General features: G+C 44.2%; 1 protein-coding gene across 1 annotated transcript; it reads left to right on the top strand.

The window, feature by feature from the left end:
- The first annotated feature begins 14,086 nt into the window (after positions 1 to 14,086).
- YWHAH (tyrosine 3-monooxygenase/tryptophan 5-monooxygenase activation protein eta) lies at positions 14,087 to 19,354 on the top strand. The gene is made up of 2 exons (XM_056859361.1): positions 14,087 to 14,216; positions 18,438 to 19,354. Exons 1-2 carry the CDS (start codon positions 14,130 to 14,132, stop codon positions 19,092 to 19,094), a joined length of 744 nt encoding a protein of 247 aa, XP_056715339.1. The 5' UTR covers positions 14,087 to 14,129; the 3' UTR covers positions 19,095 to 19,354.
- The last annotated feature ends 3,118 nt before the right edge of the window (positions 19,355 to 22,472 follow it).

The raw sequence follows: 22,472 nt of genomic DNA, 5'->3' as shown, positions 1-22,472 counted from the left end.
AGCTCTCTTAGAGCTCTCTCAGCCCCACCTACCTCACAGAGTGTCTGTTGTGGGGAGGGGAAGGGAAGGAGATTGTAAGCCGGTTTGATTCTTCCTTAAGTGGGAGAGAAAGTCGGCATATAAAAACCAACTCTTCTTCTTCTTGGTTACTTTATGAAACCAAGATTTGAATTACAGATGAAAACTAAAATACTGGTTCACCTAATTAAATTCTGGTTTTGCCACCTTTGTTCCAACCAAGCATTCCTGTAGCTGGGGAGTGCATAAGGTGTCAGGGCACAAACCAGGATTATACCAGGATTCCCATGTTAGTTAGTTGAGACTAATTGTATATAATAAACTGATTTCAGACCATGGTTTCAGACCCTGGTTTGATGGACCTGAACTAAACATAGTTAGTAGAGTGGCCTGCAATAATATGATCATACAAACAGTTCTTTAATTAAGCCACAGTTGTGTGTTTTTGTCCAAACTGAGCTTGTGTTCATGGAACCATTACAGCATCTTACTAAGTAGCCACTTGGAAGGCTTTGGCTCAAGCCCAGAATTGATGAGCTCCATCAAAACCGACGAATCTACAGCATTCTATTCCCAAGCTGAGGAACAGCATGGACAAATCCTTGGCACCGCTACTGTGGAATCTGGATGGGAACCCAACAGCACCAACTCCAGTCTCTGGATGCAGAACCCTAGCCACAACTCTTATGATTTACACCCAACACTGCAGTGGGCTGAAAGACTGCCAGTTTCTAGAACAGCAATGGAGGACACTTCCAAGACTGATCAGTGTACTCGTTGGAGCTTGGATGCACCTTGTGAGTCCAACAGGTCTTGGGTCCAGGGGTAGCCCTCCCCTACAGCAGGATGGTAGTGGATGATGTGGACAACAGCAGAATGGAAAGCAGCCTGCTGAGAGCACAATCCACTGCAAACCCATTCTGCCCAGGTCCCCTAAAAGGAACTGGGAACCAGGGAAGCACATAACTGTGGGTGGAATGCCACCACATTGGTTATGGAGCTTTGATGTCACTCATTTTCAGTTGATTAAGATGCTATTAGGGTGTCTTAATCTGGGCATTTACTCCCAATGCAGATGTGAGATGTGCGTGTGGCAGAATGTCTCCTAGTATGTGTATCAAGGCCAAAGCGGAGTCTGTCAGGGAGCAGGCAGAGAACGAAGGCCTCGTGCTTGGAGAAAGGCAGCTGATGTCCTTGGAAGCACCTCTGCCGCACAGGTAATGAGAACAGCCAGTGTTGCATAGTGGTTAAAGTGTCAGACTAGGGCCTGGGACAACTTGTTCTTTCATGGAAGCTCACCGGATGGCTCTGGGCCCATCACAGTCTCTCAGCCTGACCTGCCTCATGAGGTCGTTGTGGGGATAAAGTAGAACAATGGGATAAGCCCATTTGAGTCATGAATAGAGGGGGGGAGCTTTGTGTGTGTGTATATCTTAAAGAGTGAATCCTCACCTTACTTTGGCTTGTGGGACTCAAATCCTCTTTGAATAACATGTAGACCAGGGGTGTCAAACATAAGGCGCGTGGGCCGCATCTAGCCCCTTAAGAGCTCTTATCTGGCCCACAATCCAGCCAAGGCAGCCACACACACACCCTACTCTTGATCTGGGCTGGTGAGGCATGGCCCGGCCCAACCATGTACCATTTATGTCATATCCAGCCCTTGTAACAATTGACACCCCGATGTAGACAGCAAAAAAAAATATATTGTCGAAGGCTTTCACGGTCAGAGTTCATTGGTTCTTGTAGGTTATCCGGGCTGTGTAACCGTGGTCTTGGAATTTTCTTTCCTGACGTTTCGCCAGCAACTGTGGCAGGCATCTTCAGAGTAGTAACACTGAAGGACACTGTCCTTCAGTGTTACTACTCTGAAGATGCCTGCCACAGTTGCTGGCGAAACGTCAGGAAAGAAAATTCCAAGACCACGGTTACACAGCCCGGATAACCTACAAGAACCAAAAAAAAATATGCTTCAGGACAAGCCCATATGCTGTTGAAACAGGAGCAAGAGGCATTCGTTTTAATATACCCCCCCACCCAGTTCACCTCTAGGTTCACCACAGTGGGTGATGAGCACCCACCCCACCAGTAATTAATGGGAAAACTATCCATCATGATACAGAAGGAAAAAGTTAAACAGCCTCTGTTCCTTTCTCAGTCTTCAAAGTAGTCACCTAGGCTGCTAATTAGCTTTACAAAATTGTGTAAGATGTTAATCATGCATCGTTTTGATTACATTCAGTTTGGCCCTTACTGTGACTCGTGGAAACAAGATTGCAAACTAACATTCTCCCCTCCCCTAGATTTTAAAAGCACCTGGATGGGGGAGGTGGGTAACCTGTTGCAGCAATGCAAAAGTTTGTAAATCTTTCCCCTAGTGCCATTTTACCATAGGGCCCTGGTACATTTTCCCCTATGGCATTGGCAGTGAGGTGTATGATTTAGATCAGGAAAACAATGCAGAAGGAAAGGGTTAACAACAATCACCATCCAGCTCCAGTGCTGTGATTCCAGTTGTATTGGGGGCTCCCACAGCTCCTTTTAATACTTTCATTCAGGATAACTGATCAGACCTGCCATCTTGTCTAGTTTGGCCTCATCGTTGCAATGCCAAAATAGATTGCTGGGCAGCAGTGAAGAAGCAGGAATGCTTGCAAAATCTGGGTCAAGAAGGGAAAGCGTTTGCATGCAGTCTCACTTGCAACCAACTCTTATTTCTCAGTTTCATTCCTAGGTACCCAGTAGTTTCCATGCCTTGTCCAGAGGAAAGCCAGTTCTTGGCGCATGAGCAGGTAAGAACCAGCTGCACAGTCATCTGGAGGATGGTTCCTTCCAAATGGAGGAGGACAATGAGGAAAGAAGAGGGAGGGGGCTTTTCCACCTGCTTCCAGGTGTCGTGGTTGAGCCTAGAGAGAAGAGGCATAATGATTGTGAAGCGCTATGGAGTCTGTGAGAAAAGTGAAACATGTAGTTAAGCCAGCAATTGCTCCCTTTTTTTTTCCAAAAATTAATTTTAAATTTTTCATAGGGTACAGAAAGGAAAAAGGTAATGGGGAAAAAGGGTGATAGGGAAAGGTATATCATTTTATAACACACTTATGTCCCATGCAACCCACTCCAATATCCGCAAATCTACCTACAGTATCCTTTAGTATGTTCTGCCAAATCGCACTAAAACGTATAAACAAACTTATTTTCCCCTCTTGCAATTGCTCCCTTTCAATGGGAAATTTGTAGTTCTCCATCAATGAAGGAAGTATCCTTTACATTGGATTATGTTTCCTCATTGTTCTGCAGGCATGCCTTATGCAAATCTCTTGCAAGACTTCCGCATCAGTTTGGAGGCAGACCCCCCAGTCCATGCCCTGTCTGCTCCATATCTGAACAAGCCTCTGTTAAAACATGTCAAAACGCTCTGAGAGAAAACTGATAACCTTTGTTGGACTACAACTCCCAAGAGTCTTTGGTGGGGGAAACCACTATAATTTTGTGGTGGTGATCTATCCCAAGTTTGTTCATTTGAATGAAATATATGCCTTTTTATCATTCTCAGCAGCAATCTGGTGATAGAGGGGTGAGTGGGAGGAAATGACCATTCATCCTGTTTAACTATAGATCGATCCTCCCGACAATCCTTTATTTTTTCATGTGACAAATGCTCAAGGCAAATCTCTTGCTGGTCTGTGCTTGCCGGGAAAGAAAAGCCACATTTCCCTATCAGTATACTAAATCCACATTTCCCTATCAGTATACTGTGCCGGGCCCTGACCTGGATGGCCCAGGCTAGCCTGATCTCGTCAGATCTCAGAAGCTAAGCAGGGTCAGCCCTGGTTAGTATTTAAATGGGAGACCACCAAGGAATACCAGGGTTGCTGTGCAGAAGTCGGCTGCAACTTGACGGCACTTTACACACACATACTGTGCCGGGGAAGGGTGTGCTTTATAATTTTTTCCCCAGGACAGGAGAAGCACCTGAGGCAAAAGTGTCTGTTTCCTGTTGCAACTGATTCTGCAGCTGCTGCCCAAGCAAGGAAGCACTCAGGAAGAGTCTGCAGCTGATGCTTCCTCTGAGGAGGCTCCTGCTATCCCTGTGGAAGCCTTGTGTTTCATCTCCAACTGAATTCCGTCGCAGGGATGAAACAAATGTACGCGGGAGTTTGAGCCTCCGGCTCCTAAAAAAACCAACACTTTTCTATTTCTCTTTTCGAAAGACAGCACAAAGTAGTTCTGTAGCTCAAATACCCAAGTGAAACAGGAGAGAGGAAAATTTCCTTCCCTTGTTGCTTTTTTTTTTTCCATTTTCTGTCACTGATTTTTATGGTTGGTGCTGTCGCTACCGACCGCTTGTTTCAACATGGACAGCTCCAACATGCCTGTTGCTAAACAAACACTGCATCCTGAAGATGGATGATACTAGCAGCAACCTGTTCATGTCTGCATCATAGGAGGGCAGCCCAGAATTGTCTATAAAACATTCATGGGGTTCCCCCCCTCCTGCCTCACCGCCCACTGGTGCAAATTCCTTGCAGCACCTTGGAAAGAATGAGGCTGTGCCTCTTGGCTGCTGTAGCTCTCAAGGGCAGCAATTCCAGTGCTAGCCAAGTGAAACTATCACAAACTCTTAAGACCAATTCACACATTATGAAGTCCACGTGTCTCCTATGTGGATTTTATATGTATGCTTTCTGGGAGTTCCCTGCTGGGTGCAAAAAGACCGAGGTGTACGAGGAGAAGGGGCTTCACCCTCCTCTCCCCCCCTACTGAGGGGAGCTATTTGGTTGACAGGGGAATGTACATGTATACTCATAGATATATTTAAGTTCCCCAACTGATCTAATAGTGGCTTCCCTGGGCCATGTCAGGTTGGGAAAACAGCACAAGCTCACAGAAGCAAATCCAAATCAGGTCCACATGCCCCTAGCAATTGAATTCCCAGCTGGGAACTCCAGCCAGCGTGGGGTAGTGGTTAAGAGCGGTGGTTTGGAGCGGTGGACTCTGATCTGGAGAACCAGGTTTGATTCCCCACTCCTCCACGTGAACGGCGGAGGCTAATGTGGTGAACTGGATTTGTTTCCCCACTCCTACACACGAAGCCAGCTGGGTGACCTTGAGCAAGCTCTGTTAGAGCTCTCAGCCCCACCTACTTCACAGGGTGTCTGTTGGTGGGGAGGGGAGGGGAGGGGATTGTAAGCTGGTCTCCTCCTCCTTCTGATCCAAAGTCCCTGTGGGCTTTGTAACATGTGAATCTGCTCTTGAGTGTATCAATAGTTAGCAAATGTGGTGCATCACTGCAGTGTGGGGTGCAGTTTTAGTTGGTGTTTTAAATTCAGCATAATGGGAGGAAAGAAGCATTCTGAACATTTGTTTAAAATACACACAATGTCCTAGGCTCCACTGCAACAAAGAGTAACTGGATTATTAGTCCAGCTTACTTTATGAGGGAAGCTCCCACCCAATTGTTTTAAGAAGACACAGGCACATGGCAGAGCCACTTACATGGATCCAGCAGCTTCACAACAGCACTGCCAGGATTTCTGCAATGGGTAGCAATCTTTGCTTTTCCATAGTAATGCTGCAAGCATAGAACATTATTTTTTTTCTCCAAATTAGCAGAAAAGCGGAGGAGCAGAGATTCTAAGGTATGCTCTGTACCTAAGCCCTTCTTAACTGTTTTACCATTTTTGCAGGGGGGGGGGTTTCTCTTGCTTAATTATCATGCTACATGAATCTGTCACTTCCTCCCTCCCTACAGAAAAGCCAGAATCTTCCCTCCAGAGGGGAACCCACATTCTTGATGTAGGATACGATGCAGCCATCGCACTAACATGTTCTGTTTTAAATTCCAGATGTGGTGGGATCCATCAGACATCGATACGCTCCGGGCAGCCTGGTTGCTCTGTGAATTCTCTTGTAGCAACCGTTTGTGACTCCCCCTACATTTCCTCTCAGATCCTTTGTGGCTAAAGGCCAAAGAAAACACTCCACGGGACTCGTGGCTAGCGCTGAGATGTTGGGTTGCTGCTTCTGGCAGCACATCATGTGGCTTGGCCCTAAAGAAGCCTCCCAGTTAACCGGGAAGCTGCTCCTAGTTACAAAGATTGTTTTAATTACAGGGTTATCTATTTCTAAATTCACTGGGAGTTGGCTGAGGCCTACTCCCTCCTCTGTCCCAACAACAGTAGTTTGGAACCATGTGAGTCCCCAGTATCTTAGTGTTTTGGGGGGGGGCGGACAAGTGAGGCATGCTAATGTCATTAAAAGCAAGGCTTAGAAGATTACTTGTGGCTTCATTGCAAAATTTACTAGTGTCCTCTGTACACCTGCAACTCATAAGGGGAAGCACAACACCAGTGATACTCCAAAAGTCCTTCCACAGTCCAACTGCTCCAGGTCTGCTTCCCTTTCCAACGTGTAACTTTTTGCTCAGTGCCACATCCTGTGGGTTCTTAATTAAACATGACACTAGCCAAGGAAAAAGAGCATGGGACTTTGCACTCTCTCAGAGTATCCTTTTAAACTGGGCTGCTACCTATACACAGTACCCAGTTTAAAGAAACGGCTCAGGGTAAACGAGGCACTGTTCATGGGCAAAACCCCTATGGGGTGCTACTTTGTTTCACGTTTAAATCAACTCTTGAACATGTGTTAGGCAGCCTGAAATCAAATTACGTCTTTTTAAGCAACAGTCCAGTTCAAAAGTTCTATTTCACTGTTTCAAAACAAAACTCTTGTCCCTACAACTGACTTTCTGTTGTTGAAGAGTTTCAAATAAAAGTTGTTCCAATCATCTTTCCCTTTTCACTTTCTTTTCTATAGAGTAAAATACACGCGCACACGCAAAAAAATCCCCACAATAGATTTAAGCATCAATTGTCTTATTTTTAGAATGGTAAACTATTTGTAGGAGCATTTCTTTATCCCATAGCCTAACAGATAAAAAGAGTAAGGGGCTACGGCTTAGTGGGAGAGCCTCTGTTTTGCATGCAGAAGGTCTCAGGTTCAATTCCTGGCATCTCAAGGAGCAGGTATCCGGTGACATGAAAGACCTCCACCTGAGACCCTGGAGAGCAACTTCCAGTCTAAATAGACCAGGGGTTCTCAACAAGGGGGGAATTCCCCCCCCCAGGGGGGGATTTTAGGGTTCCAAGGGGGGAATTGGGACCACTATTCAACAAAGTGTGATGTCCTGTAGATTATGTACTATCTGTAAAATTGTAGTTTTTTTTTTTTTTTGAGTTAGACTATTTTGGGAAGGGGGGAGTTATATTCTGAACAATGGTGAAAGGGGGGAATGGAGTAAAAAAATGTTGAGAACCACTGGAGTAGAGGATACTGACCTTGATGGACCAAGGATCTGATTCAGCATAAGGCAGCTTCTTGTTAGTTCATCTTTATGTGATAACACGTTACTCATGAATGAGGTGTGTTGTCATTTTCAGGTAAAGAAGACAGAGACTTTGCGCAAACAGTTTTCTGGTCTGCAAGTGAAAAAATGAATGAATTGGCATTCCACCTACTTAAACCATCCATCCCTCAGCTTAGCTGGATGCCCCTTGCATACACACAAGAGATATTACAAGCACAGAAACAGAAAGACTGATCCCTTGACAGAGTTGATGTTTCAAGGCGAGCCCCCCAGTCCTGCCTCATTACAATTGGCTAGTAAGCCTCCTCTGCCTTTAGCAACAGAGACAAATATACCCACCTCTTCCCTCACTGGCTAGATCTTGGGTTGAACCATAGCAACAGAAGGATAAGATTCTAGAGCTAAAGTCTCAGCATAGAATAACTAAAAGGCAGTTCATCTATGAATTGCACAGGAATAAAAACTATTCCCACAAGAAGACTGCAATATTTAAAAGACATGAAAATGAAGCAGGCATACAAAGCAGAATTTAGAAGTAATGTAGCAGGGGCTTTGTGCTGGAGAGCTCCCTCATAGGTTGTGCCCTAGAAGAAAGATCTGTCAGATTCTGGTACTTCAGAAAAAAGGCAGGAAAAGATGCACTGCTTTATTAACGTAGTACGTATTTCTAGTTACACTAGAGATATTTAATATAAGCCGACAACCAGGTGGTATGTAACATCCACTAAACTACAAGTGCAACCCTATGCTGTTACTCTGGCCCATTTATTTATTTCCTTCTTTCATAATCCACCTTTCTCATTAAGACTCAAGGTAGATTACAGAATTCTATAATATGTACAGTAAACAATACAATAAAACTAGATTATGCAACAAGAGAACCATGAAATGAAAAAAGTATGATACATGCAATAAACTTAATTTCACAATGCTTAGAATTTTCACAGGCAATTAAAACCACAACTCTATTCCCTTTATAAAAATGCCCTCTGTTTTTCACAATCGGAAATGATGGAAGTATGAGAACCTTCCTGATGGTGTAATCAAGAGGCTTGAACTGGAATAACTGCAAATTGGACATTCAGAGCCAATTCCTTTGCATATTGGACATGCTTAGTTTTACCACATATGGTGGTAGTATCTGTATCATGAGGAGTTATGTATAAGGGCGACCAATATTCTATCCGCTTATTAGAATAAAGTTTGAGGTTCAAAAGAAGTGGCATTCCATCTAACACCTGCAAAATGTTTTACCGGATACAAAAAAAAGGCCTTGATTAAAGCTCTCTTGATCTCAGCTAAAGTGGTTTTAGCCCAACATGGGAGCAACCTGTTGAGACAAACAGGAGGCTGTCCTGGCCCTGAGAGTTAAAACAGGCACGCAGCTGTTTTGACACCTGAGCCAACGGGAGTGCTGCTCTACCATCCAATCTCCTTCCAAAGGGAATTGAGGAAGAGGAAGAGTGCTGAGAGGAGGGGAAAGTGTCGCAGCAAGGGAGCAGACAATACCATGTGTAGTTCTGCCTGGTAGTGTGCCAGAGTAGTTTAGTGTGGTACAGTTTGTAGCGGTGGTTTGGAATGGTGGACTCTTATCTGGAGAACTGGGTTTGATTCCCCACTCCTCCACATGAGCGGTGGACGCTAATCTGGTGAACCAAGTTGGTTTCCCCACTCCTACACATGAAGCCAGCTGGGTAACGTTGGGCTAGTCACAGCTCTCTTAGAGCTCTCTCAGCCCCACCTACCTCACAGGGTGGCTGTTGTGAGGAGGGGAAGGGAAGGTGATTGTAAGCCGGTTTGATCCTTAAGTGGTAGAGAAAGTTGGCTTATAAAAACTAATTCTTCTTCTACCTCTGGGAGAGGACAGAATTGTGAGGCCTGACCCTGGTGATGAGCAGACCTGGAAACTACAAGCTTTAATGAGAATTCACCACGTAACTACTACATAATGAATCTTCTTTGTTGCTTTATTAAATCTCCTGCTTCAACGATCTCTGTACTCTTCAAGTTCAATAGAAAACCCACCTCACAGCACTCACCCAAAGTCTTTACATTTGCTACCCTAAGAACATCTTGTAACAGAGAAGATGGCTTATATCACAAAACCAAGCAGGGTCCCCAAAAGCATTGGAGTGGCAGTGTTGGTCCCCTCAGTTTCAAGAAAGGGCCTGTTACACATGTATTAATAAAAATAAACATTTTGTTTATGACCTTTTAAATTTCTGTGTACCAGGCACAGGGGGGGCGGGGGGAGTTTGGCCAACCCTATCTGTGGACACATATTTTCCCAGCAGCTTGATCCCAGAAATGGGCCTTTCTTGATGCATATGTGTATGCACAAATGATTGCACAGAGATTGGTAGCCACCCCTTTGTTCTGTTCCTGGAACAGTTCCACAAGCATTACCAAGGACATCTTTTAAATAGAGATGGGTATTTGCCATACATTTTGCATCCAGGGAAGAAACTGCAGTAGATGCTTAATAACTCAAGTCCACTGGACACATCTTTAATTTGTGTGATCCAGCCAAAGAGGGGAACAATGTGTAAGAAACAAGATTTTTTAAATAAAAATTGTATAGGACTGACCCATTTCCTCAACTGCCATGCAACACAAACTGAATGTCCTGACCATAAAGCTTAAAGTGCGACATAATTCCAATGTTTATCATTTTAGTGGAACAAGGTACAAAACCATTAATTTCTTTGTCTTGCAAATTACATTCGTATATGACCATCCTTACAAGAGGGTGCAGGAGACTCCCAAGGAAAGCAAATGCAAGAAGACTCAATTCCTTTGGGTCAACAGGAACTTTTAGAGAAGGAGTGGCGGGGGGTGAGGAGGAAAGGTGGTTAGGATATGGGAAAGAACAAGTGATGAACAAGTAGATAAGAGAACCCCAACTGGGATGCAGTGACCTTTCTTCAGGTTTCTCCCTTGATATGGCTTAACCAACACTGTTTTCCCCTGGGAACTGCAGTTCTAGATAGATGGCAGGGAAACTACTAAGAGTGAATTCTCAGCACCTTCAACACTAAGGATATTTTTGGAAGAAGACACAACAGGTCATGTCATCCCAGTATCAACACTTGTTTGTTACAGCCATGTCTTTCTAATCTTGTTAGCAGCTTCTCTTTTCCTTTCTTGCCTCACTGCACACTGATGCTTAGCTTTACAACTCCCAACACTGAAGACTTGAATTACATGCCAATATAATATTTTTAAACAGATGGCGACCCAGCCGTTCCCTGGCTTTAACCTACGCACACACAGATTCATGTACAGTTGCTTCCCTCCCACCTTGCACAACAAATCTCTCTAATATTTGGCAGAAAAAATAAATCACTCCTTATCACTCCTCTTAGTAAAAGCTAGTTCTTCAAGGGTGGATGGCTAAAACAGAGTGTGGAAGTGAGCCCCTAGGAGATGGGTGATGAATAACCCCTAGATCTGCAAGAATATCCCACTTGGTAGAAACAAGTCCCTGCCTGCCCCAAAACAAAGGACATCTGTGCTATCCCTGCTCAGTCTTAGACCACTAGCAGCACAAAGCAGCACACAGGAGCAAGTCTCAGTTGGCCAGGCCGACAAGAAGCAAGGGGCATGCTACCTGCTTCCTTTCAGCCAGGGACATAAAGGGAAGGGGAATTGGGCTTCAGAGGATGCCCAGTTCCCCCCCCCCCCGCAAAGCCCACACATGTACAACACTCTCCACAGACCTTCTGTCAGAGCCAAACTGCCTGGCTAGAGCAGTGGCTCCTTCCCCAGAGATGCAGGTATACAGTTTACAAGTATGATATTTAACCTCAACTAGTAATATTTTGCAGAAACCTACGAAAAACTGACGAGAAATACAAAAATGGATGAAAGCAGGCTGACTGATGTAAGAAAGTTCCAGAATTACCACCGCTCAAACAAAGGGGAGAGTCTGTGGCTCAGTGGTAGAGCATCTGCTTGGCATGCAGAAGGTCCCAAGTTCAATCCCCAGCATCTCCAGTGAAAGGGACTAGGCAAGTAGGTGATGTAAAAGACCTCTGCCTGAGACTCTGGAGAGCCGCTGCCGGTCTCAGTAAACAATACTGACTTTGATGGATCAAGGGTCTGATCCAGTATAAGGCAGCTTCATGTGTTCAAATTCTAGCACTTAGCTGGGAGTATGAAGCAAAGCCAGCATGTGCCCCAGAGCAAAGCCCACAGACCTGTATTCATTGCAGATATGCAGCCTACTGTATTTGAAAGCTTCCTGCCACCAAACAATACTATCCACACCTCAGGTTAATTCCCCACAGAGTAAAACTGATTTAAATGTAATGCTGGTAGATTTGCCAACAAGCCTGGAGAAAACTGTTCAGCCCCTTTTAATAGAGGATGTTATTTACCAGTTGATACAATTTACCTCCATGACATAAATAATTGATGTGAAGGCTTGGGAGGAGGGACCACAAACATTTTGGGGGAAAGTCCCTGACAAGGACTTTAAAAAAATTTTCCAATGGCAAAATTGGGAAATTTGTGGGAGCACTGAAAATAAGCTTCTTTATTAGAGATTATTTAATTTATTAGATTTTTATCAGAAATCATTAGAATGTAAAGCATAAAAAGTCTGATGACTTCCCTCATTTTTCCATCAGAAAGAATGGGGGATTTTGGACAGCACTAAAAAATACTCCTGTTAAGTATGGGCTTTCCCCCAGTATGGAATGAGTGAAACATGCTTAGATAGCAGAGTACAGCAGTATGCAACTCTCCATCATTTTAATATCAGATATATAAGCATTTTTGCTTATAGAAAGCTAAAGTATTTATACTTCAACAAAGACAAATGCATTTATGTAGGAAAAATCAAATTCATAATTATAGGATGGGGGAGTCTTGTTTGAGCAGTAGTGTGTGTGAAAAGGATCTTGGGGTCTTAGACCAAACACTGAACGTGAGTCAGCAGTGTGATGCTGTAACTAAAAAGGCAAATGCAGTCTTGGGCTGCATCAACAGAAGTATAGTGTCCAGATCACGCGAAGTGATGGTATCGCTTTACTCTGCTCTGGTTAGACCTCAGCTAGAGTACTGTGTTCAGTTTTGGGCACCACAATTTAAGAAAGATGTAGACAAGCTGGAACGTGTCCAGAGAAGGGCAACAAAGATGGTGAGGGGTCTGGAGACCAAGTCCTATGAGGAAAGGTTGAAGGAGCTGGGTATGTTTAGCCTGAAGATGAGAAGACTGAAAGGGGATACGATAACCATCTTCAAGTACCTGGAGGGCTGTCATATAGAGAAAGGTGCCGAGTTGTTTTCTGTTGCTCAAGGTCGGACCAGAACCAACAGGTTGAAATTAAATCAAAAGAGTTTTTCTGTCTAGACATTAGGAAGAATTTTCTAACAGAGCGGTTCCTCAGTGGAACAGGCTTCCTCGGGAGGTGGTCAGCTCTCCTTCCCTGGAGGTTTTTAAGAAGAGGTTAGATGGCCATCTGTCAGCAATGCTGATTCTGTGACCTTAGGCAGATGATGAGAGGGAGGGCATCTTGGCCATCTTCTGGTCACTAGGGATGTGGAGGGGGGAGGTAGTTGTGAATTTCCTACATTGTTCAGGGAGTTGGGACTTGATGGCCCTGGTGGTCCCTTCCAACTCTATGATTCTATACTTTTAAATCCCATAAATATGCTAATTAATGTTATACTTCAACAAGGTTGGAAATGATACCTTTTATGTTTTTAAAGCAGCAAAACTGGTTCAGGCTTAATAGGAAAATGTGTATTGCATGTAGTTTTCCCCAGCATTTCCATTCCCCCCCCCCAAAAAAAAAGTTTGGTTTCCACAGCTTCATAATTTCCAGCATTTCTGGCCTTGAAAAGCTACAACAGTACATTTCCATGCACTAATCCTCTATTAAAGGAACAGGACATTTGTTCTAGGTGTAGGGTTGCTAGCAATTACTGGTGTTGCAGCGCAATCCTAAGTATGTTCATAAGTAAGGTCCACTTTATTCAACGGGGTTTGCTCCCAGCGAAACGTGTACAGGTCGAAGCCTCAGGTGTCACTACAAAGAGCGAGGAAAACTAAGGCACCACAACCCTACTTGCCAAGGAATGACACCCACTGACTAAACTAAAAAAAGGCTGCTCATGCCCAAATGTACCACCACCCTCTGCAATGCCGTCCTGCGCACGCGCGCACCACCGCCCTTTGCAATGCAGCACTTCTATCACGCGTGCGCCGACTGACACCGCCCAATTCTTCGCTACAGCGCAGGAGCTATTTATAGTAGCTGACGTCACCTAGAAATAGAACGGCGGTCCGGCGGCCTTCGCGTCACTCCCTGTACCCCACCCGCTCGGTGTCCTCACAGTGCGCACGCGCAGTGCGAGTAAGAGGACATTAGCGGGTGGTTAAGCGCGAGCTGCTGTGATCCTGCTATAGGCGCCCCCCCCCCCGGCACCCGGTCTTCTTGAGAGGGTTGGCGGGAGCGGCCGCCAACGGTCGCAGGGAGCTCGCGCGCATGCTCACATTCTCCGAAGCGCCTCAACCACTGCCCGGTCCTGGTCAGTGCGCGTTTGCGCATGCGAGAAAGAACAGCCGGGGCGCGCTCTCGCTGATTCCGCTCGCGCGCTCCGTGGCCGGCCTGAGGTAAGAGGGAGCCGCCGTCGAGGCGCAGCTCCCCTTGGCCCCTGCGAGGACTCGAGGAAGGGTGCCGAGAAGAGGCTCTGCCCGCCCGCCCGCCCTGCCCGTGCCACGACGGAGCGAGCAGCCATGAGCGACCGGGAGCAGCTGCTGCAGCGAGCTCGCCTGGCCGAGCAGGCGGAGCGATACGACGACATGGCGGCGGCCATGAAAGCGGTGAGTGGCTGGGGGGGTGGGGGAGGGCTCCGGGGACCCGCGGCGCGCCCCTCGGGCCCCGCCGCCGCAGCCTCCACATGGCTGCGGGGGAGCCAACGCCCTGGCTCTTCTGCGCCCCCTCTCCATCTCCGTCGAGTCTCCTCAGGTAAGAGGAGGGTTCGGGGAAGGTAGGCAGGCTTTACTGGGTGGGTCTTTCAGCCCCGAAGGCGAGCGTGGGCCTCAGCGGGTCCCGCTTCACATAAGGAAAGCCCTGCTGGATCACACCAAGGCCCATCGAGTCCAGCAGCCTGCTCGCACACAGTGGCCAACCAGGGGCCTCCAGGAAGCCACAAACAAGGCGACTGCAGCAGCACCATCCTGCCTGTGTCCCACAGCACCTAAGATAACAGGCATGCTCCTCTGATCCTGGAGAGAATAGGTCTGCATCATGACTAGTTTCAAAGGGAGATTGGAAAGAGAAACGGCTGAATTACAGTTGATATTCAAACTAAAGACAGTGCATTTACCTGGGCTGAATAAAGACCTTGCATTCATGGCTCATTACCACTGCTGATTTCTCCACACCCATCTCTCCCCTGGACATCACAGACTCTTCTGCAGACGACACCTAATCCCATCACTCCTGCTATTCACATTGACATACTGTTAACATTGACATACTAATGCTTGTCTGAATTCACTCTCTACTTAAAGACAGATGGATTCACATTCTAGCTGTTTCTGAAGAAGTGAGCTGTGGCTCACAAAAGCTCATATACCCTACCAGAAAATATTTTTGTTAGTCTTTAAGGTGCTACTGGACTCTTGCCCTGGACTCATTACTAGTATCCATTTTGACTAGTAGCCATGAATACCCCTTTCTTCCATGAACATGACCACTCCCCTCTTAAACCATGGTCAACCCCTTTTCCTCTTTTCCTATCCCGGTTCCTGTCGTTGATGCTGGCTGCCCCAGAACAGGCGGCAGCGGTCAGGTGATGCCCGCCTGTGTGCTGGAAAATTGGACAGAGCTGGACTCGAGTGGCATCCCCAGCTCGTGGGGAATTGGAGGCAGACTCGCGCATGGGAAATGGTTTGAAATGAATGGGAGGACGCGCGTGGGGAATTAAATAAAAGAGTTGTGCTAGATTTGTGAATGTTAATATAGGCCCGTTACACACGGGAGGTTTTGCCTTGGATTTTAGCCTCTCTGGGTGCACATTTTCTCCATCTGAATTTTCAGAACTTTGCACGGGGGCTTATTTTTGAGATCTGAGAATTCGGATGGGAAAAATGCGCATCTAGAGAGTGGCAAATCCAAGGCGAAACTTCGCATGCATAAACGGCCATAGAGGACAGGAATGTAATTTGGTGCAAAGGCGTTCATCTCTCCAACAGTGTAAGCTGACTTCTTCCAATGTGTGTCTGGAAGCTTTTTTTTAATGAGGGGTTGTTTTTTGCTTTCTTATGTGCGTGTGTGCGCGCACATGTGTAATTTGCACCAAGGCATTCCAGTAGGCCTGAATATGCCTGATAATACGACTAGCTGTTTATGTCAGGGTGGGGTTCAAATCAATAACTGTTCCTCAGTGAGGAATGTTTGTACTGTGTTTCTCTTCAAATTCCTTATGGTTAGTGGAATGCCATTCACAAGTACAGGAAGAGTGTGAGAGCTTAAACTCTCTGTATGAAAAACTTTAGCAGAATCACAGTATTAAAATGCATATGTATGGTTCTCCCCTTTATATTTCTTCCTGAAATTCAGGTCAGTGTTATGGAAAGGAGCCATTACGCTTTGGGTTTGTAATTTAGGATTTCAGGTTGAGAGGCTGTTACATTTATTCTTAATACCATCCTAGAATTAATACTTGAACCTTGTTAGATGAGCTGAAGCATCTATGACAGCTTATCTTGCATTTATCTTGTCTTCCTATATTTCCCATGCTGCAGTGATAATTGAAGTAGGCCTTGCCTGTGTCTAACTCACATTTAAATTTTGAAGAGGTGGGAAATGGTGATAGACTCCTGTCTTCCTTACTGCTGCATAATAGAAGCTTGCAGGGAGGGAATATGGTGCTGCTGGTTGCCCTTCTCACCAGAGGGTCTGGGGCTCCTGGCAAGTCTAGTGAGTGAGTGGGCTTTTGGATGCCTGAAGGCAAATTTCAGGATTGCAGGATCTGGTTTCTTAAAAATGGAACCCAGGATTCTTTCCAGCCAGAGCCAGTCACAAAATGGCATCTCCAGGCTAGAGCCAGTCAAATGCTTAACTGCATCTCATAAGCCATACACTGACATGGCCTGCCTATGCCACTTCTAATTCATATTATTCATTAAAGACTGCTCCCAACCATAGTATTATTTTTAAAAACTAGTTATGTTAATATTTGTGTAATGTTACTTTCCAAAGTATATTGAGAAGTGGCCGTCATAGATGTTCGCAGTAGTCCTCAAGATAAGCCCCAAAAGTGCAGTCTACGAAAAAAATTAAGGAGAACTTGGAAAAGGCTAATTTGGCAAGAATTTATAATTGCATCAGTGACATACTGGATGAGATGGCAATCAACATCTTTCTCAAATGTGTAGTGCTAGCTGACTACATAATCTCTGCACAAATTTAAATATATGCCTTTTACTTGGTTCTGTTTTGTCAGAATGCCACTGTTATAAGATAGCCCAAGGCGTGACTTGTAGAAACATAGCCTACAAGTTTTTTTTTACGACTTACCTCAGAGATTATGTTTCAAAAATGAAAAGATTTCATCTTGTGACTTAAAGATCACATTCTATAACTGCATTGCATTTAATTATTTACACACTTTTAAATCTAGACATCATTTCTGCTTTGTGTGTGCTTAACCTTGCTCTCTTCAGGTGATCTAAAAGCAAGTCACTGTGCATGGCAGCCTTAAGCATCTGTTCTAAATGGAGGGGAGCAAGGGAGGACAAAACAGCAGGGACTGTTCCAAGTTCTGGGTGCCAGGATTACACTTCTAATAAATGCCAACCTTGTGTAGGGATAAGAAGAGAAGTAAATTCCTAGGCACCTGCACCACAATTGAATGCATGGGATTTTCCCCAAACATATATCTTTTGTTTATTTTGATTCTGATGTTTTGAAGCTGTATAAGTATATCTTATTCACTGGCTGATAACCTTTGTACCCGGGCAGTGACACTCTTCCAGTGCTATCTGTCATTTTTCTCTAGTGTCCCCTAATTTTCTTAATGTGGGGTAGAAAAGGTTATTTTGTTTTTAAGTTAAGCTTTTTCCCCCCAGTGGTGTTCATAGTGATTCTGTGAGTTGTTTCTAATCTGTCTTTTCCTAGTAGAAACATCTTTACAGTAGGCTATTTTGAAAGGCCACTTTTAGAGTAGGAAAGGAGGATTTTTTCCCCAAGGTGTATTTGTATATGCAAGGCAACCAAAAAAATGATAGCACATTATATGCTACAATAGGTAGTTTCCCTTTTTCATGGTCTCAAAAACAGAATCTTGGGGCTAGCAAAGACTCTCTCCCCCTTTTTGTTCATATATCTATACAGCAGCTCACAGGATTCTCCTTTATCCTCTTGTAAGGTCTTTATTTAGGAAATGGGACTACAGCCCTTACTTACCATGTTGTTGCAATCTCTTGGTTAATATGGGCTTTTTCTGGGTGTGTGATGTGTGTGCACATGCATCCAGTAGTCAGATTTCAGAAACCAAATGTTACCAGAGAAAAATTGTGTATGTGTGTACAGAGAAAGTGGGTTCAGTATTCAGAGTAAGAGACATCCTGTGAGAGGATCAAGGAAGAATCCAGAATGAAGCATGCAAGCCAGAGAATGTCCCCCAAAATGTAGGGGTAGGTAGTAATGTCCAAAGCAGCCTGTTGTTTCCCTGGACCCTGGGTAAGACATTATCTCAAATGCTACTGCTCTTTTCTATAACTAAATTAATATTATCTCGAATGCTACTGCTCTTTTCTATAACTAAATTACGGAACCAGTTTCACACATTAAAGAATTTAGGAACTGTGGTTAATGCCAATGACTTCAAGGCTTTCCCAAATAGTTCTTTAAAACTTCTTTTTTGTCTTGGTTGAATGAACAATAGCTGGTTTTCCTTCTTGGATTTTTAAGGAGACAAGGATGAAACTTGTGTGTAGGAGGTTTATTTTATGGGTGTTTTTTTTTTTTTTTTTGGAAGGAGGTTATTTGTCCCTGAAACCAGATTGTCTCAAAGTCTTTGTGTGCATTTGCAGGTGACTGAGTTGAATGAACCCCTTTCAAATGAAGACAGAAACCTGCTGTCTGTAGCCTATAAGAATGTTGTTGGTGCCAGGCGATCTTCCTGGCGAGTCATCAGCAGTATAGAACAGAAAACCATGACTGATGGGAATGAAAAGAAGCTGGAAAAGGTTAAAGCATACAGAGAGAAGATTGAGAAGGAGCTGGAGACCGTATGCAATGATGTTTTAGCCCTCCTAGATAAGTTCTTGATCAAGAACTGCAGTGACATTCAATATGAGAGCAAGGTCTTTTACCTGAAAATGAAAGGTGATTACTACCGCTACTTAGCAGAAGTGGCTGCAGGTGAAAAGAAGAACAGTGTTGTGGAAGCATCAGAAGCTGCCTACAAAGAAGCCTTTGAGATCAGCAAAGAGCACATGCAGCCCACGCACCCCATTCGGCTGGGGCTGGCTCTCAACTTCTCAGTGTTCTACTATGAAATCCAGAACACCCCTGAGCAGGCCTGCCTTCTAGCCAAACAAGCCTTTGATGATGCCATAGCAGAGCTGGATACACTTAATGAGGATTCCTACAAGGACTCCACTCTTATCATGCAGCTACTTCGAGACAACCTCACTCTCTGGACAAGCGATCAGCAGGATGAGGAAGCAGGGGAGGGCAACAATTAAAGAGCTTTTCCCCATCACAGCTTACCATCAAACCCCCATCACCAATACTTCCTTGCCACAATCACACTATGTATCTAGTGCTAAGCATATCTGTATTGTTGGCACAGCTATGAAGTCTGCCAGGTGCTGCATCAGACAGCTCTTCATGTATATTGCTGGACTGAAAGGTGTATCAGCCCCGTTTTACTAAAGTGGCATATTGATTGTGTAGAAGGAAAATGAGACATTTTAGTTTCATTTGATTCATAATATATCGGTTAACATAATGGAAAGTGAGCGGAATTGATCAGAAATCTGAATGGTTCAGTTTTCTTTTTGGAAGGAGCAGATTTTGTGTGTGTTCAGCAGTATGCCTTGTACATTCAAAACAAATGAAAAGTATGCTGATCCCGTCGGCCAGTGGAAACTACCATAAGGTGTGAACTGATTTTGTCTTCATCGGTTTTAAAGTGGCGGTGTTCTGTGATCTGTGTTTGCCTCTTAATGTTCACGGACTTTGGTTTCAGGCAATGCATCTTGAGAGGTTTTGATATTTGTAACTTTTTTTTTTTTTTGCAAGTTTGAAAAATCATGAAATTTTATTTTGGTAAATTCTTTGGCTGCTCAGTTGTCTGTGTATTCTGACAGCTCTGTGTCAATGTTAGCCCATGTTAAGATGGATGATGATGAGAGACCAGAATTCTAAATTAAGTGTGTTGGAATTAAACAAAAATAAACTGCTGCTTTGGGGATATTGGCTGTAAGATGTCCTGTATTTACTAAACAAAATGATGCTTGCAGTGTGTCTAATCAAGGGATCTAAATAAACTTTTAAGGAACTAGATGCCGCTCATTATTGTTGGTTGGGTTCTCATGGCAATAAGAGACAAGGTGGATTTGTTGCCTTAGTTGCAATTGATGCCTGGCTGATTTCTCTACTTGTGGAAGACACACATTTATCTTCTGTCCTGTGGGCCCATAGACCAATCACTGATTAGCCAGTTCACTGAACAGATTTACTTATAATTTGCTAAGTGGATATAACCACTCTCTTCCTGATACCCTGGATGTTCTAGCCTTGACACATTTTTATTTTCTGGTGATAGCACAAAAGTTAAGGGGATTCCTGTAATGTTGTCAATGTCCTGAGAGAGACACTAATATGAAGGACAGTACCTGACTACAGTACTTTGCCGTGCACATTCTCTTCCTCTTAGGTCCAAAGGGAAGTCTTGCCAGACTGCCCCAAAGATCTGGCAAAATGCAGCCAAACACATTGATAATAGCTGTAAGAACTGCACAGTCCTCTAACAGAACCAATTCTGTCCTCAGCCTCGTGTATTCAGGTGGTTTTTTCGAGGATACACAAAGCCTCACTGGCTGTAGTTTTACCCCCATACATGTTTTTATTACCACATCAGGGCCAGAGGGCAAGCATCTGCACAGTACCAGCCTGTATCTCTGGCTCTGGGTTAATGGACATGCACTAATAGACTGTGTGTGGGAAATGGTTAGAATTATCCTTCTGTTCCTTTTTTTGTTTTGAAATCAAATAGTGCATTATTACTGGCTGTCCTTTTAGACATGGTTTGCCTAGAACAAAGTATAGTTCCTGCCATAGCAATTCTGCAGCCCGTTTATAAAGCCCAAACATATGATCTTTTAGCTAAGGCCTCCTTGTTGAGTTGCTATAACTCCTGGTTTTTAAGCTGATGGATCCGTGGTCAGATTAAGACAGGGTGTATGTAGCTGATTAAATTTGCTCTCTGTTTTCTGTTCTCAATGAACTCCCTGGGAAAAAACACCTTTTCAAACAAAGCATCGCCTTTACCAAGGTCTGGCAAGCCATTAAATAATTGTTTAATTACCTAGTTAAGATAAAGCAATCTCAATATTCTCTCCATTTTGAGAGGAATTACAGAAGAGAACAGTGCTAAGTATTGGCACAGCTTATTTGGGAAATGCCTTGCCATATCCAACAAAGAATCATAAAATCACAAAAGATCCTTGCATGTGTCTGAAATCCAGTGCTGCTGGCTTAGGATGTAGAGAGCTACCAATACATTTGTGGATTCCATTGATGACAATGGAAAACCTTGTGCCTCGGCAGGGTTTTTGATCAGAATTCATGGCTTCAGTCCATATTCAAGAGCAAAACTCCCTGTTCACTTTAATAGTTGTGAATTATATCCATAATTAACACAACATGAAGAGCTTCATATTCTCATGCATATTCATTTAAGCATTCTCAAATGCAGTTTTTATCCTGTGGTGAGCGCATACTACGTAAGCTGCAAAAACCCATGTAAGGGGTCAAGTTTATTCAATGGAAATATGCACTTTCCCAATATGGATTCAATAATGTACAACGGTATCTTGGAGCAGTGTGCTGGAATTTGGTTATTGCCTGGGACAACCAATGCCTGCCAATGCTCTCAGTATCAATAATACCTCAAGGGGCCTTTTTGCAGGTTAGTTGCCTTTGGTTAGGCAAAATGGAAGTTAAAGGGGGTCAGAAGTGGAGTGAGAATAGGGTGTTTTTTTAAAGAGAAGAAGCTGGTAAGATCTGGATCTTGCTGTCTAGACAGCCTATACTACTGATTACTGGCTGGATTGTGGCTTTACTATGGTTGGCTAAACTGTTTGAGTTAGTAGCTAGTATTAAAAAAAATCTCAGGCTACTGCCTTCTTCAGCATTGCTAATCTTGAGTAAATCTGTTCCTTGTACTGTTAGGTTGCCCTAGAATGTCAACCTTCTCTTACATGCTCTTGCCTCTACTGCTAAATAAGGCAACTCTTCTTTCACCGAAGCATCAGATTGCTTTGCTTCAGGAGAATTTTGAACATTTGTTCAGGGAATTTATCTGGTATTATAAATGTAATATGTCTTATTGCTGCTTTTCTTGTTTACAGAAAAGTCAGCTCTTTACTATGCAATATAACAAGCTGGTACCCCCAAGGACTTGCAGGAGGCATATAATTTTCCTCTCCCTTATGATTTACTCTTTCCCTTCCCTTAAAGCCCCCATATCCTCTCCTTTTTTTGCATCCTTCTTTTATTCCCATCCACCTGTCCTCAGCTTTTCATCCTTCCTTCCCTCGGCAACCGCTCCCTGGGAAAAGTTTGGCCAAGTTGTGTGGTACTCAGTTACATAGTGGGGAAGCAACAAGTACTTGAGTAGAGCACCTTACTTTCCCCTGTATTTCCCTCCCCACTCTATACCCGTCCTCCTGGCAGCCCCATATCCTTAACTGTCCCCATTTCCCACCCATTAACAAACCTACCTTTTAATGTCTTCAGCTAAATTTATTGTTTATTTACTTCATTTATTAATTCATTTACTTCACTCACCTTTAATTCATTTACTTCACTCACCTTTCTCCCCAATGGGGACTCAA

The sequence above is a fragment of the Euleptes europaea genome, chromosome 13 (assembly GCF_029931775.1).
Source record: "Euleptes europaea isolate rEulEur1 chromosome 13, rEulEur1.hap1, whole genome shotgun sequence".
NCBI classification, from domain to species: Eukaryota; Metazoa; Chordata; class Lepidosauria; order Squamata; family Sphaerodactylidae; genus Euleptes; species Euleptes europaea.
The sequence above is the reverse complement of the archived record's forward strand: the minus strand, read 5'-3'. Positions and strand labels throughout refer to the sequence as shown.

Excerpts from the sequence above, each read along its gene's own strand:
- YWHAH (XM_056859361.1), top strand. The coding sequence starts at position 14,130 with ATGAGCGACCGGGAGCAGCTGCTGCAGCGAGCTCGCCTGGCCGAGCAG. Across the intron at positions 14,217-18,437 it reads TGGCGGCGGCCATGAAAGCG|GTGACTGAGTTGAATGAACC; the intron begins GTGAGTGGCTGG and ends GTGCATTTGCAG.